Source organism: Pleurodeles waltl, chromosome 12, assembly GCF_031143425.1.
Source record: "Pleurodeles waltl isolate 20211129_DDA chromosome 12, aPleWal1.hap1.20221129, whole genome shotgun sequence".
In the NCBI taxonomy this organism is placed as follows: domain Eukaryota; kingdom Metazoa; phylum Chordata; class Amphibia; order Caudata; family Salamandridae; genus Pleurodeles; species Pleurodeles waltl.
Genome location: NC_090451.1, coordinates 87239403 through 87254750, shown reverse-complemented (window position 1 = coordinate 87254750; position 15348 = coordinate 87239403). Strand labels below are relative to the sequence as shown.

Sequence of the window (15348 nt, the reverse complement as noted above, 5' to 3'; positions counted from 1 at the left end):
CCACTCCCACATTCTATCCTTCCCTTTGGAAGGATGATCATACCAACTCTTGAATTTCTTTTGATGCTGTACCACTCTCACTTTCCTCTCAGCAGTCACGAGAGGCAGACGTCCATGCGAATGGAACATTGTGGATGCAATGTGGACATTGCATTCCGCCCGCTCAAACCTTGGAAAGACAAAACCCAGGTGATAGTGTGTGGTGTGGTCCTTTGAGCCCACACCGCCCCTCAAAACTCTCACAGGGCAATCAATGCTGCAATGTTCTCTGCACAATCCCTTCACAATACCGGTCATAACTTACTCTCACCTGTTGGTTTATGGTAAGTACAGCACTGTTCACTGAAGACTAATTGACAAACTGTTTAGTAACTTGCACATTTTCTCAGAGATGCTTTGTACTCATCGACAGTCACGATGTTGGCAAACTCAACAGAGACTTCCGGTCGAGTTTAAAGGAGTGGATGTTGAAGTTTAAAATTAAACTCTTGACGGCAACTTAAAAATAACAGTGTCTTTTTTCCCTTTCTGTTTTTCACACTTTTGTCAGTCTATGGTAATGGCTAATTGTAATTTTTTATATGGGTCTTATTCCTAGACAAAAGAAACGTTTATAACTCTGGAATGGGTGACTATGGGCTTACCTTAAAACTTTGATAAACTTGGCCAGGAAGAGCTCCCTTGTGAGGCCTAAGCAAAACATAATGATTTCGGATGTTACTTAGTTTCCCTTGCTTTTTTGTACCCCCAGTGACCCAAGAGTACCTCCTCAATCAGGCATTGGCTTAATGATGGATGAAAAACAAGACAATGCAAACAGCCTGTTCCTCAAGGAGGATACGGAGAAGATGAACAACGCTGAGAGTGGGGTTCAGCGACTACAGCAGGCCGTGCAGACGCGAGCATCACGAGCCAAAAAGCATGTGCGTTGCATCACACGGGAGAGTGCAATGAGCTTCCTGAAACACAACGCCTTTGTCATCCTCACAGTCGCCGGTGTTATTCTCGGTATGGAAAAAAGGGCACTTCCATTGTGGGAGCAAATAGGAGTCTTCTCTTTACTCGATTTATCTGAGAACCTTTAGATGCTTTAAAATTTCAGTGGGCAAACCAGTATGTAAAATTATTATTGTGATTATTATAGTTTTTGTCATTGTTAAAACTGAAATTCATTTTTCAGTAGCACCTCAAGTGAGATGTTCTTGCTTTAGAGAAGAAATTATCCTGCAAAAAATGTACATTTGCAACTTTGTTTTACAAAACGTTTTTTTTCAATGCTTTCCTTGAAACATTCTCCAAAAGTACATTTGTAGATGCTTGCCACAATCTAATATATTGAATAAGAGAAAAACAGAAAATTTACGTTTCGTAAATCGTTTTCATAGCAAAATATTATTTTTACAAAATACAGTGCAAAAATATAGTTTCTGTTGTTCTCTTTCTTTAAAGGTATTATTATGGACATTTTCACAGGATGGTTTATAAGATTTCTTAATTTTAACATTGCTTTCCGTAGTATTAGACAACATTTGTGAACGTGAGCTTGACATTTTTTGGTTCCATAAATCCGGTTTCCTTATTTTGATAAAAGTTAGGGAATATGTACATTTCAATATTTAGCCAATGGCAACCAAAAACAAGTCACCCCTTAAGCAAGAACCCTACTAACAAGGATTCTGTAGGAACCACCCACTGTGTCGTCCTTGCCTTGCGTGTTCTTGGTTTGCACTTTACGTAGCACTAACAGGTCACATCTTGAGGATACCTGAGCAGAACCAACACATTTTGAAGTAGAGATTTCAGCACCAAGAAACAGTTCTGTTAGTAAGACACGTTTTAGAAGTACATTCACCAACATCCTCGTTTAACCCAACTTAGACACAAATCCATTCACTCTCTGACTACTCACTTACCAACATTGCAAGTATATGGTTTAGACATGTAATGTATTTGCTTTCCATGCAATTAATTGAAAATTATACATTTTAGACTGATACCGTTAGAACCAATGCAAGTGTGTTGTTGTGAATTTACTCCACATCTATTGAGAATGGCCTGGTAGACATGGTACTTCTATGTCACCAAATCTTTCTTTCCGGGGTCCCAGTGACTCTCTGATTAATCAGTTGTGGAGGTGGCACTCGGTCCCGTCATAAACTTCAGTGCAATTTATTTTAAGATCGGCTCTCATAAGGAAACGATGGGGCCACAAGTGTCAGAGTTACACATTTGACCAGAAGAACCATTCGAGCTGATGATTCCAGCCTAGAGTTTTATTTTGTTTAATTTATTTATGTAATAATATTTCACAAGAAATATTTATTTCAGTCCAAAACTTTCAAATGACTATCATGCACATTTATAATACAAGAAAAGATTTAAAATGTTTGTACAATCCACTGGTTTTGGATTGCACAAAAGATACAAGATGTCAGATAGAATACTGACATTATTCTTAAATAAACTAGATTTTAAATGTTGGTCATGGCACTGAGAAGAAAAAGAACATGGTCCACAGGACCAAAATGTGTTCTGTACCCTAGAGGAGGCAGCAAGGCAGTGGGTCCCAAACTTTTTAGACCCTCTTAACCTATTGGCCATTTGCCTGGCTCCCCATTATGTAACTTTTTTTTGGCGGGTGGGGGGTGTAAGCCCGGCCTCTGGAGTGCTTCCATTTTTCTCCCTGAAAATAATTGGGATGAAGCCAATGAAGGAATCATAATCATAGACATAACAAAATAAAAATGTAACAATTGCCTAAGTATAGTGGCTAACATGACCGACAAATTTTCTGAGGTGAGGAAAGCAGATTTTTATCCATATCATGCAGAAAAAGGCAACCAGCAATTTATGCGCAGGAATGGGCCTGCTCAATGAAAAACATAAAGATGCTTACACAGTACCAGTGGGCAAGGCTCTATATTTAATCTGTGTACGCAGTTTCCCTCTCAGCCTGCAGGTAGCCCACATGTAGAGCATTGGAATAGCCAAGGACATTAGGTAATAAATGACCATGTTATATATATCGTACAGAAATAAGTGTTTTTACGTGAAAATTATTCAGTCCCTTTCCAGTAGGCGGCGTCAGAACCTGTAAATACTGTCTAACCGCATAATTGTTTCATAAAGTGCATCTGTTCAGGGTGCTCCGTCTAGCTTTTATGGTGCACCATTTGGAAACCGCTGCTGTAAGGGCTTTCAGCTGCCTCCCATCCTTGGCCCCAGTACGTGATCATCTACAAAACCTTCCCCAAATTGATCAAAAGCATGGTCTGTTAAAGTGAATAACCAGTTGTCAATTCAAAACCCCTTCCACTATCAAAGAGAACATCAAACAGAATAATTTTGCTAATTTAATTTAAGAGATCACAAAATGAATGGTCGCATCATAGTAACGTCATTCTCCATTTCAGTGTCAACCCAAGCAGGATGTTGGAAATGGTAGACCCCCACACGTGTATTAATGTACCAGCATCTCAAGATACATATAAGAAAGTCTGCATCCCCCTTTAAAGTCTAGAGCAGTGGTTCCCAACCTTTTGACTTCTGTGGAGCCCTACTGCATCAATACTGGAACCCAGGGACCCCCACTGAATCATTATTGGAATCCGGGGATCCCCTACTGACTGAGTCCTTACTGAAAGTTGGGGACCTAATCTGTTAATAATATTTAATTTTCTAAGCAGTCGCGGACCCCCTGAGGAGGCTTCGTGGACCCCCAGAGGTCCCCGGACCAGAGGTTGGGAACCACTGGTCTAGATTTCCTACCTCTTACCATGTGGTGCACAACTAAAATCCTTCCTTTTGTTTGCCACTGGTTTTGGTGTGGCCGAGCTCGGAAGTGATATCAGTTCAGAATTACAGAATTTGTTTGGCAGCGACCATGGAAGGAATAGGGGTCTGCACCCTGGACAACGGTCTCACATTTACGTAAAGTGGATTGAATAATAGTTAAATATAATTTAGTCAGAACCAGTGTTTGTTGACTGGTCAAAGTTCTACATCATCCAAGCATTTCAAACATCAAGAGATCATGAAGGAGTAATTGATTTTCATCTCTTTACCTCCTTTTCCCAGGTATTATTTTGGCCTTCGCCCTGCGGCCCTACAACATGACCTATCGCCAGGTGAAGTACTTTTCGTTCCCTGGGGAGCTGCTGATGAGACTGCTTCAGATGCTGGTCCTGCCTCTCATTATCTCTAGCTTGGTCTCAGGTGAGGAACTTCTGATTTTATTCAAATGTCCCATAAAGAGAACTGCTCATAGTGAGCAAATTCAAGGGTGGTAGTTAAAACTCAAGCTCTGGACGTTAGTTTACGCATCAGCCTCTGTACTATACAGATGGACAAAAACCCACTTGCTCGTCAGTGGATCAGCTTGCGGAAGATGAAACGCAAGCCTTCTCTCTTTTCTACGTGATGAGTAATCTCTTTTGCGACTTGTCCACAGTGAGCAATTCTCAGTTTGTTTTTAGGTTCCTAATATTTGGTCTGTGATTTTGTGGAAGCTGAATAAACTTAAATAACAAGATACGATCTGACATAAAGCCAATGGGTTCAGTGCCTGCTGACCAGATGTGTGTGTTACTTGCACAAGTCTCTTAGTAGTTGTTATTTCTATGTGTTATTATAACCCTGCACAGCGCTAATCATGTTATCAACTTCAGACTGAAAAATGGTTAGTCGTCCCTCTTTATATCTAAACCTGTAACCTGTGGGTTGCAGATACATTTATGCACTTGTCATTATTAATTAAATGAGATATATTAGTAAAGAAAGTAAAAAGAAAAAGAGATCTGACCAATTATATACTTGAAATAACAAAATGAGTAGCATCTATGAATAGCTCGTGCCATAACCCAACTCATTGGTAGATCCTTCTATCCACTGGTATCACAAGAAGAGAACATCTGCTTGCATGCGAATAGATGGATAAAATATCCTAGTATTATTTTCTTAATGCATAAATTAAATGTTTTCATCTGGAACCCCAATCTGATGTGTTCTATGGAGGACACATCTGGGCCAAAATCAAGGGCAATATCTAGGAATTGTGAACTTTGTCAAAGACAGGGCCTCAATTATATATTGGCTGATGGCAAGTGTGATGGAGTAAATTGCTCCATCGTTCTAGTGGAGGTACCACCTCCAGATTTATAAATGACCGCCAAGCCTGTGGACCCATCTCCCATAGCTCGAGGGGCATTATTTCTCTTTTCTTCTCCTTTACTGCCAGGGTTTGCTTGCTGGTGATGGACAGTAAAGAAAAGGCTATATGTTTCCCCCATACCAGTTGGGAAAATGGATAAATAACCAACTCCCTGACAGCCCTTACTTTGTCAGAGACGTTTGGCCACGGAGGTGATGGAGTAGTTTCCACCATTGCGAAACTTAAGGTCTGCCAGCATCTAAATCGTGCAGGGAAACCACTATGTTTCCAGAGAGGAAACTCTGTCACCGTTGAGATGGAGTTCCCTCTCTGCCCACATATAAATCAGGCCCATAATTTGCTTATACAAGTTAATGAGACTTTATAGAAAGTACTGCTATAGGTGTTACCATAAGCATTTCATTTTGAGATTTAAAGTTTTAACGTACCAAAACAAGGTCAAAACCAAGCACTCCCAATGTTGTGTGTACCTGATATTCAATTATGACAGAATTACACAATTATGTTTATTAGGAGCCAAGCATGTGGTATTATGGTGGAAGTAACTGTTTGTGAACCCAAGTTTCCATACACTTTTGGCCATGCAGTTCACAAGATCTAGGCAAGTACCATCACAAAGTGATGATGTCAGAGCTATTAAATTTATAAAAGTTCTTAAGGCAATTATTGCAATTGGTAACCACTTTTTCTAAGGACCTGAACTAGTCCTTATTAGTCCATTACAAATTTGGGCTACATTTTTACGAGCAACAACTACACTATGTTAGCAAAGGATTTCTGATGTGGAGGTAGATCATATTCACTCAGAATCTCCAACAAAGCTGTTTTTACTTAAGTGTTAACAACCATCCCTGGTACTCTGGAGAGCATGTCCTTGCTTCCTTTCCAGAAGATGAGGATCCTGGGACCATGTCAGAGTGTAGGGAGAAAGGTTCCATATTCTTCCAGCCCCCTAAAACATGGAGTTAGGGGTATCCAGCCTGTACCCTTCCATCTTACTTGTGAAATGTACCAAACTCATCATCTTACACTGGACCAGTCTAAAGCTGGCCTTTATCATTCTATCCAGGGATCCATTAGGCCTGAAAGAGGGAGATAGAGTGGCAGGGAGTGCCTGGTGGTGGATAAATGAGGCCTGAGATAGAGTCATGACTACGTAGCCTTGGTATACAGCACCACTAGCATTGGATAGCTTGGCCACAGGCTTTTGAGCACAACTTTGGGCCTCAGCACGTATTCTTTTACAAATTGGGCCCTGAAGATCTCATTGGTGAGTATAAACGGACAAACCATCAATGAGTTGGCATCTGTCCATAACATGGCCACAGCATGTGAGGCTTCTGGTACAATAAATGTAGCAGGTTTGTGTCACTGAAATCTGTCAAGTTATAGCGAGTGTGTGCCTGTCATGCCAGTTTTTAACTGTGATTACAAGTAATATTTACAGAGATGGGAGCGTGTGACTTCTTTGCCGTTGCACTATTAATGAATTAGCTTACTTTCTGAAACATTTCAGTTTTGTTAATATGGGAAGAAATTTCGAAATAAGGATGGAATTAGCTAAAGGTCATGAAGTGTGACCCTTTGAAATGAGATGGTCCGAAGCTCTCTGTAGACTGCATCTTTAACTTTGTCAGGGGGTGTTGACAGGCATGGCCTCTCTGGACAGTAAGGCTTCCGGCAAGATGGGGCTCCGGGCTGTGTTCTACTACATGGCGACAACCTTTATCGCAGTGTTTATCGGCATCGTCATGGTGATCATCATCCATCCTGGGAAAGGGACCAAGGAGGACCTCCATGGTGAGACGAAGATCGAGCGGGTGCAGACGGCGGATGCTTTCATGGACCTCGTCAGGTCAGTGATTAAATATATAAATCTCTCAATGGTGCATTTTCACTAGGTCATGTTGTTGCAGGCTCTGGAAGTTGGATAGCTTGAAAAGTTTATCAGGTAAAATGTTGCTAATAGTGTAGAAACCTAGATAGAAAAGTATTCTTAGTCAAATAGATAGGATCTCGATGAGTTTCCATTAGGTGTCCAAAAATGAAATATTTTCTATGAATACAATCATCCTCATTTCTGGTCTCTGGCACAATCTAAATATGTTAACTCACCATAAGACAGAATATAAATGTTTTGACTAAATAAGTATAACTCCTAATATTACATTGCGTAGTTAAAACCTCCACTGCTCACACAGTCATAAGTGGTGCAAACTCATCGTTTACCACTGTTGCTACTATTAGAGTTAACGTTACTGTTACTACTACCATTTCTATTACTACTGATGAATCTCAGGTACTAGTAATATTCCACTGGTGTTTCTAGTAGCAAAAAGTTGTTCTTAGTAGCGTTATTGGTACCACTCAATCTGTTATCATTAATACTGATCATGCTAGCTTGCTGACGTCTGTAATAGTTTCCAAACCATTCATTGGCTTCATATATATCGGATAAAGTGCTCCCTGCTGCACATTATAAGAACATGTGTGGCGTCTGGCTATCCCAGAGTGCACTATTCAAGACTCTTTCAAGATGTCTGACCCTTAGCTCGACAGTGAGGAGCTTGGTAGTCCACTCTAGAGGTATGGCTGTCTAGGGGCTACACTACCATGGGAAAACTGGTTTTGCCCTGGTCTTCCCTCTCTGTGCCTGCCTCGAGCCTGTCTGCCTAAACAAAGAGCAGCCCCTCTGTAGTGTTATTGCCTACCAGAGGCAGCTTTGCCTTTGAAGCTCGCCTTTTGGGCTAACACCCTGAGTGGCTTCCTGCTAGGGGGAGGTGACATCTCCCTGCAGTGGACTGCTTTTGTTTCCAAGCCTGGAAGTTGTTCGCTCTACTCCTCGGGTGGGCAGAAAGCTGTCTGTTAGCCAGTGCTCCGTCACGCCACTGGACCAGCTGGGTCACAGAGTGGCAACTTTCTAAAGATTGCAATACTCTAATAGTGACATTAAATTCGACCTGGGCATCAGGTCGAATGTAATGTCACAATTCATTTGATACTTTGCTATGCCCAGTTAGATAGTCCCATTTAGAAGTTACCCTGTCTGAAGTGCCAGCCGGTAACCCTGTATTAGCCAATGGGGTTAGTAACTTTTCCTCAGCAAAACGACAATTTAAAGGATTTTGCTGCTAAGGCATATACAAAAATACATGTCCTACTTAATAGTATACAGCTCTTTGCCTTGGTCTTGCTAGGTCTTTAGGAGAGACTTAGCTATATTGTTAAGGGAAATGGTGGCTTTGCTATTAATTGTAATGGCAAAATCGAACTGCAGTGTGACAACTTCCCTTCCAGTCTGTGGCAGGCTAGGAGCCATTTTGTAGTTTGTCTCACACAGGGTGGTGCAATCCGTGCTGCAGCCTTGGTTGAACATTGTTCCATACATGCCCTTGGTACCCCGGGTACCATATACCTTTTTAAGTAAGTCAGTACTTGCCAATTGGGGCTAATCAATTCCATATACAGTTTGTAAGAAGTTAGAACACTGGCACTGGGGCGTGGTTAGCAGACCTCGGTGTACTCTCAGTCAAAACCCCAGCAGCTAGAAGTCCAAATAGAGGAAAAGCTTGTGTGTGTGGTTGAGGAGTTGCGAGGGAGACCTACAAAAAGCATGAGAGAAAAGCACTGTTTAGTTTTCATTCTTTAAACAGTTGCTTTAATTATGGCACTACTGCACCTGTTGTGATCTGATCTGCCTTTCACCTCGGCTGCTGGCACTGCCTGCAGACATTGAGACGTCTCACAAGTTTATACAGAAACTAGAAACAGGTTTTTTACAGTGATTGCAAAATCTGATGCTTTATTTACATTCTTTAAATTAGCGCCCGTCTCTTAAAATGTCAGACAAGAGCCCTCCTAGTTTTGTGGTGTTTTCCCTGGTAGGTATACCTGCTCTAGAGTTACGTGTTGGCCATACCCAGTGTTATTTTAGGTCTTCATCGTGTATGTGGAGGAGGGCGGTGGGAGATGGAGTGGGCTACTTGTTCGTCTGCTATGGGATTGTCGCTGGCACCCTTGTTTGAACAAGAATCAAAATATCTACCTCTGCTTATCTAATCGTTGCAGAAACATGTTCCCGCCCAACCTGGTGGAAGCCTGCTTTAAACAGGTAGGTCACAAAGGATTGTCAGTTCTACGGAAAAGGCCTAGCTTTGATGAAAACTGTGTGAGAAGGGTGTCCCCGTACACATAGGTAAAACATTCACCAAACATTTTATCTACAAAAATGATAAAAACAGTTATCTAAGTACTAACTTTCATGAGTAAGGGACTGAAGGTAATGTGTGGCGATTGTCTAAGAATCTGCTGGGCTGAACTTATGTGAAAATTAGCCGATTATCAAGAATGATGTGACGTCAGGTGATCATGGGCATTCTGTACAGCTTTTATTGTAAATTTAACACATTTTTATATATGAAGTGGTCATCCGCTTAATAGCCCCAAAGGGCGAAAGCTCTCCCACCCCTGAATTTTTCTGGTGGAAGCAGGGCACAAACGTGGCAAATTTTACCTGTCCCTCCTCCCTCTGTACTTTTCTTTCCTCAGAGCTTGTAGGAAGTTGGCTCTGTATGTGCTATTTCAAAGTAAGGAATAGCATGCACAGAGTCCAAGGGTTCCCCTTAGAGGTAAGATAGTGGCAAAAAGAGATAATACTAATGCTTTATTTTGTGGTAGTGTGGTCGAGCAGTAGGCTTATCAAAGGAGTAGTGTTAAGCATTTGTTGTACATACACACAGGCAATAAATGAGGAACACACACTCAGAAACAATTCCAGGCCAATAGGTTTTTGTTATAGAAAAATATATTTTCTTAGTTTATTTTAAGAACCACAGGTTCAAATTCTACATGTAATATCTCATTTGAAAGGTATTGCAGGTAAGTACTTTAGGAACTTTGAATAATTACAATAGCATATATACTTTTTACATAAAACACATTTAGCTGTTTTAAAAGTAGACAGTGCAATTTTCACAGTTCCTGGGGGAGGTAAAGTATTGTTAGGTTTTGCAGGTAAGTACACCACCTACGGGGTTAAGATTGGGGTCCAAGGTAGCCCACCGTTGGGGGTTCAGAGCGACCCCAAAGTCACCACACCAGCAGCTCAGGGCCGGTCAGGTGCAGAGTTCAAAGTGGTGCCCAAAACGCATAGGCTTCAATGGAGAGAAGGGGGTGCCCCGGTTCCGGTCCGCCAGCAGGTATGTACCCGCGTCTTCGGAGGGCAGACCAGGGGGGTTTTGTAGGGCACCGGGGGGGACACAAGTCCACACAAAAAGTACACCCCCAGCAGCGCGGGGGCGGCCGGGTGCAGTGTGCAAACAAGCGTCGGGTTTCCAATGGGAGTCAATGGGAGACCAAGGGGTCTCTTCAGCGGTGCAGGCAGGCAAGGGGGGGGCTCCTCGGGATAGCCACCACCTGGGCAAGGGAGAGGGCCTCCTGGGGGTCACTCCTGCACTGGAGTTCCGATCCTTCAGGTGCTGGGGGCTGCGGGTGCAGGGTCTTTTCCAACCGTCGGGATTTTAGAGTCAGGCAGTCGCGGTCAGGGGGAGCCTCGGGATTCCCTCTGCAGGCGTCGCTGTGGGGGCTCAGGGGGGACAACTTTGGTTACTCACGGTCTCGGAGTCGCCGGAGGGTCCTCCCTGAGGTGTTGGTTCTCCACCAGTCGAGTCGGGGTCGCCGGGTGCAGTGTTGCAAGTCTCACGCTTCTTGCGGGGATTGCAGGGGTCTTTAAATCTGCTCCTCTGAAACAAAGTTGCAGTCTTTTTGGAACAGGGCCACTGTCCTCAGGAGTTTCTTGTTCCTCTTGAAGCAGGGCAGTCCTCTGAGGATTCAGAGGTCGCTGGTCCTGGGGAAAGCGTCGCTGGAGCAGGTTTCTTTAGAAGGCAGGAGACAGGCCGGTAGGACTGGGGCCAAAGCAGTTGGTGTCTTCTTTCTTCTTCTGCAGGGGTTTTTCAGCTCAGCAGTCCTCTCCTTCTGTAAGTTGCAGGAATCTAAATTCTTAGGTTCAGGGGAGCCCTTAAATACTATATTTAAGGGCTTGTTTAGGTCTGGGGGGTTAGTAGCCAATGGCTACTAGCCCTGAGGGTGGGTACACCCTCTTTGTGCCTTCTCCCAAGGGGAGGGGGGCACATTCCTATCCCTATTGGGGGAATCCTCCATCTGCAAGATGGAGGATTTCTAAAAGTCAGAGTCACCTCAGCTCAGGACACCTTAGGGGCTGTCCTGACTGGCCAGTGACTCCTCCTTGTTTTTCTCATTATCTCCTCCTGGACTTGCCGCCAAAAGTGGGGGCTGTGTCCAGGGGGCGGGCATCTCCACTAGTTGGAGTGCCCTGGGGCATTGTAACACGAAGCTTGAGCCATTGAAGCTCACTGCTAGGTGTTACAGTTCCTGCAGGGGGGGAGGTGTGAACCACCTCCACCCAGAGCAGGCTTTGTTTCTGTCCTCAGAGAGCACAAAGGCTCTCACCGCATGGGGCCAGAAACTCATCTCTCAGCAGCAGGCTGGCACAGACCAGTCAGTCCTACACTGAACAATTGGGTAAAATACAGGGGGCAGCTCTAAGATGCCCTCTGTGTGCATTTTTTAATAAATCCAACACTGGCATCAGTGTGGGTTTATTATTCTGAGAAGTTTGGTACCAAACTTCCCAGTATTCAGTGTAGCCATTATGGAGCTGTGGAGTTCGTTTTTGACAGACTCCCAGACCATATATTCTTATGGCTACCCTGCACTTACAATGTCTAAGGTTTTGCTTAGACACTGTAGGGGCATAGTGCTCATGCCCCTATGCCCTCACCTGTGGTATAGTGCACCCTGCCTTAGGGCTGTAAGGCCTGCTAGAGGGGTGACTTGCCTATGCCACAGGCAGTGTGAGGTTGGCATGGCACCCTGAGGGGAGTGCCATGTCGACTTAGTCATTTTCTCCCCACCAGCACACACAAGCTGGCAAGCAGTGTGTCTGTGCTGAGTGAGGGGTCCCTAGGGTGGCATAAGACATGCTGCAGCCCTTAGAGACCTTCCCTGGCATCAGGGCCCTTGGTACCAGGGGTACCAGTTACAAAGGACTTACCTGGGTGCCAGGGTTGTGCCAATTGTGGAAACAACGGTACATTTTAGGTGAAAGAACACTGGTGCTGGGGCCTGGTTAGCAGGGTCCCAGCACACTTCTCTGTCAAGTCAGTATCAGGCAAAAAGTGGGGGGTAACTGCAACAGGGAGCCATTTCTTTACACAAGCCCCTCCCCCCCCCAGCCCACAGGCCAGGAGACTCAGCCAAAGCTGGGAGAGTCTTCCTAGTCTGTCAGGCGAGGAAGAGTAGAGGAAATAGGCTGGTTTGTTGCAGGGCCTACTCTGCCTTACATCCTCCTGTTCAGGTCATTCCCTCTGGGGAACTGACCCACTTCCACAGTGATAGGACCTAGTCTGAATTGCCTCTTGTCTGTGTCTTTAATGTCTCCACCCATTCTCTCTATTTTGGGGTTAGAGGTATCCACCTCTGCTAATCTAATCTTAGCCAGGGTCACCCCTACCTTACCCAAAGAGGTTACCCAGAGCTGGAGTAACCCCTCCATGACCAATAGGGTCAGGGGGCCTAACTTGCTATTTGGCATGGGGTCAGACCACCATGCCAAGGATAGTGCAGCCATAAAGGCTAACACCCAGCAGAGGCCACTGACAGCTGTCAGTGCCCAGAACCACACCTTTAGCTCTTCACCTACAAGGGAAGGGGCTAAGTTACAGGCTTCTTTGGGTCCAGGGTGCCTGTCTGCTGTATTAGAGTGGGGGTTACCACATCTTGTAGTAAACACCCTTCTTCCACTCTTTCTTCTGTTAGCTGAGGAGCCACCCACTCAGGCTTAACAGTTGCCTGACTAGCCAGGACTTCTTGTGGGTCAGGTTGGACTTTACCAGTGCCACTTTTGGAGTTCTCCCCTACTGGATCAGAATCTCCTTGGCTTGCTGGAACCTTGGCTAAAGGTTGTCCACCCTTCCTACACTGTTTTCTTTTCTTTTTCTTCTGGGGCCTACTTGCATTTACTGCAGAGGCAGGAACTCCAGAATCCTTGGGAGAGGACTGGCACTGGACCAGTTCCTCTCTTGGGCTCTAACTAACCTCTGGGTAGTCATTTTCAACGAGACAATCAAGGGGGAGGTCTGTACTGACTACCACCCTTCTCCAGCTAAAAGTCCCACCCACTTCTATGGGCACAAAAGCCACAGGCCTATCAGTGACCCTGTCTGGGCTAACTCTTACTCTGGCAATCTCACCTGGGATGTACTGGTTTGAGAACACCAGACTGTCATACACAATAGTGTGACTGGCACAAGTGTCTCTCAGGGCAGTGGCTGGGATTCCATTCACCAGTAGGTGGTGGAAGTGTCTACTTCCCTCTGGAATCTCCAACTCACCTGTTGGGCCCTTTTTCCAGTTGAAGGCTATTAAGACCTCCTCATCTGAGGAGTCATCCCCAATGGCTACACTGGTTACCCCTGGGATTTTGCTGGGGGGTTTGTTTTTGGGACAAGAAGTGTCCTTGGTGTGGTGCCCTGTCTGTCTACAGTTGTGGCACCATGCCTTAGTGGCATCCCAGTTCTTACCCTGGTACCCACCTTTGTTTTGGGTTGTGTCTTGGGGCCCACCCACCTGTTCTGGTTTTTGGGGGCCTACAGAGGACTCTTTGTCTTTGTTTCTAGTGTCACCCACTTTCTCCTGGGGAAGCTTTGTAACCCCTTTCTTTAGGTCACCCCCAGTGGAAGTTTTGGTTACCCTAGTCTTGACCCAATGGTCTGCCTTCTTTCCCAATTCTTGGGGAGAAATTGGTCCTAGGTCTACCAGATACTGATGCAACTTTTAATTGAAGCAGTTACTTAAAATGTGTTCTTTCATAAACAAATTATAAAGCCCAACATAGTCATGCACTTCATTTCCAGTTACCCAACCATCCAGTGTTTTCACTGAGTAGTCCACAAAATCAACCCAGGTCTGGCTCGAGGATTTTTGAGCCCACCTGAATCTAACCCTATACTCCTCAGTGGAGAATCCAAAGCCCTCAATCAGGGTACCCTTCATGAGGTCATAAGATTCTGCATCTTTTCCAGAGAGTGTGAGGAGTCTATCCCTACACTTTCCAGTGAACATTTCCCAAAGGAGAGCACCCCAGTGAGATCTGTTTACTTTTCTGGTTACACAAGCCCTCTCAAAAGCTGTGCACCATTTGGTGATGTCATCCCCATCTTCATATTTAGTCACAATCCCTTTAGGGATTTTTAACATGTCAGGAGAATCTCTGACCCTAGTTATGTTGCTGCCACCATTGATGGGTCCTAGGCCCATCTCTTGTCTTTCCCTTTCTATGGCTTGGATCTGTCTTTCCAAAGCCAATCTTTTGGCTATCCTGGCTAACTGGATGTCCTCTTCACTGGAGTTATCCTCAGTGATTTCAGATGTGCTGGTCCCTCCTGTGAGGGAAACAGCATCTCTGACTAGTATATTTGGAGTCAGGGCTTGAGAGGCCCTGTTCTCCCTAGTTAGGACTGGTAGGTGGGAATTTTCCTCCAAGTCACTATCTTCATCCTCTGTGTTGCCATCCTCAGAGGGGTTGGCCTTTTCAAACTCTGCCAAAAGCTCCTGGAGCTGTAGTTTGGAAGGTCTGGGGCCCATTGCTATTTTCTTTATTTTACAGAGTGACCTTAGCTCCCTCATCTTAAGATGGAGGTAAGGGGTGATGTCGAGTTCCATCACATCCACATCTGTACTAGACATTATGCTTCTAAAAGTTGGAATACTTTTTAAGAATCTAAAACTAGTTCTAGAATCTAATTCAAACTTTTACAAAACTTTTAAACTCTAAAAGAAATGCTAACAGGGTAACACAAGGCCCTAGCAGGACTTTTAAAAATTTAGAAAAATAGTTCAAATTGCAAAAATCTATTTCTAATGACAATTTTTGGAATTTGTCGTGTGATCGGGTATTGGCTGAGTAGTCCAGCAAATGCAAAGTCTTGTACCCCACCGCTGATCCACCAATGTAGGAAGTTGGCTCTGTATGTGCTATTTCAAAGTAAGGAATAGCATGCACAGAGTCCAAGGGTTCCCCTTAGAGGTAAGATAGTGGCAAAAAGAGATAATACTAATGCTCTATTTTGTGGTAGTGTGGTCGAGCAGTAGGATTATCA

The 15348-nt window shown here is 44.3% G+C and overlaps 1 protein-coding gene across 3 annotated transcripts in view; it reads left to right on the top strand.

The window, feature by feature from the left end:
• LOC138267341 (excitatory amino acid transporter 1-like) overlaps positions 1–15348 on the top strand; it is a 220365-nt gene that overhangs the window by 174516 nt on the left and 30501 nt on the right. For all 3 annotated transcript variants that reach the window (XM_069216230.1, XM_069216229.1, XM_069216231.1), the window contains 4 exons: positions 752–1008; positions 4078–4215; positions 6821–7025; positions 9239–9281. In XM_069216230.1, coding sequence (XP_069072331.1) covers positions 789–1008; positions 4078–4215; positions 6821–7025; positions 9239–9281 — 606 coding nt within the window. In that variant the 5' untranslated portion in view covers positions 752–788. The remainder of the gene's footprint in view (positions 1–751; positions 1009–4077; positions 4216–6820; positions 7026–9238; positions 9282–15348) is intronic.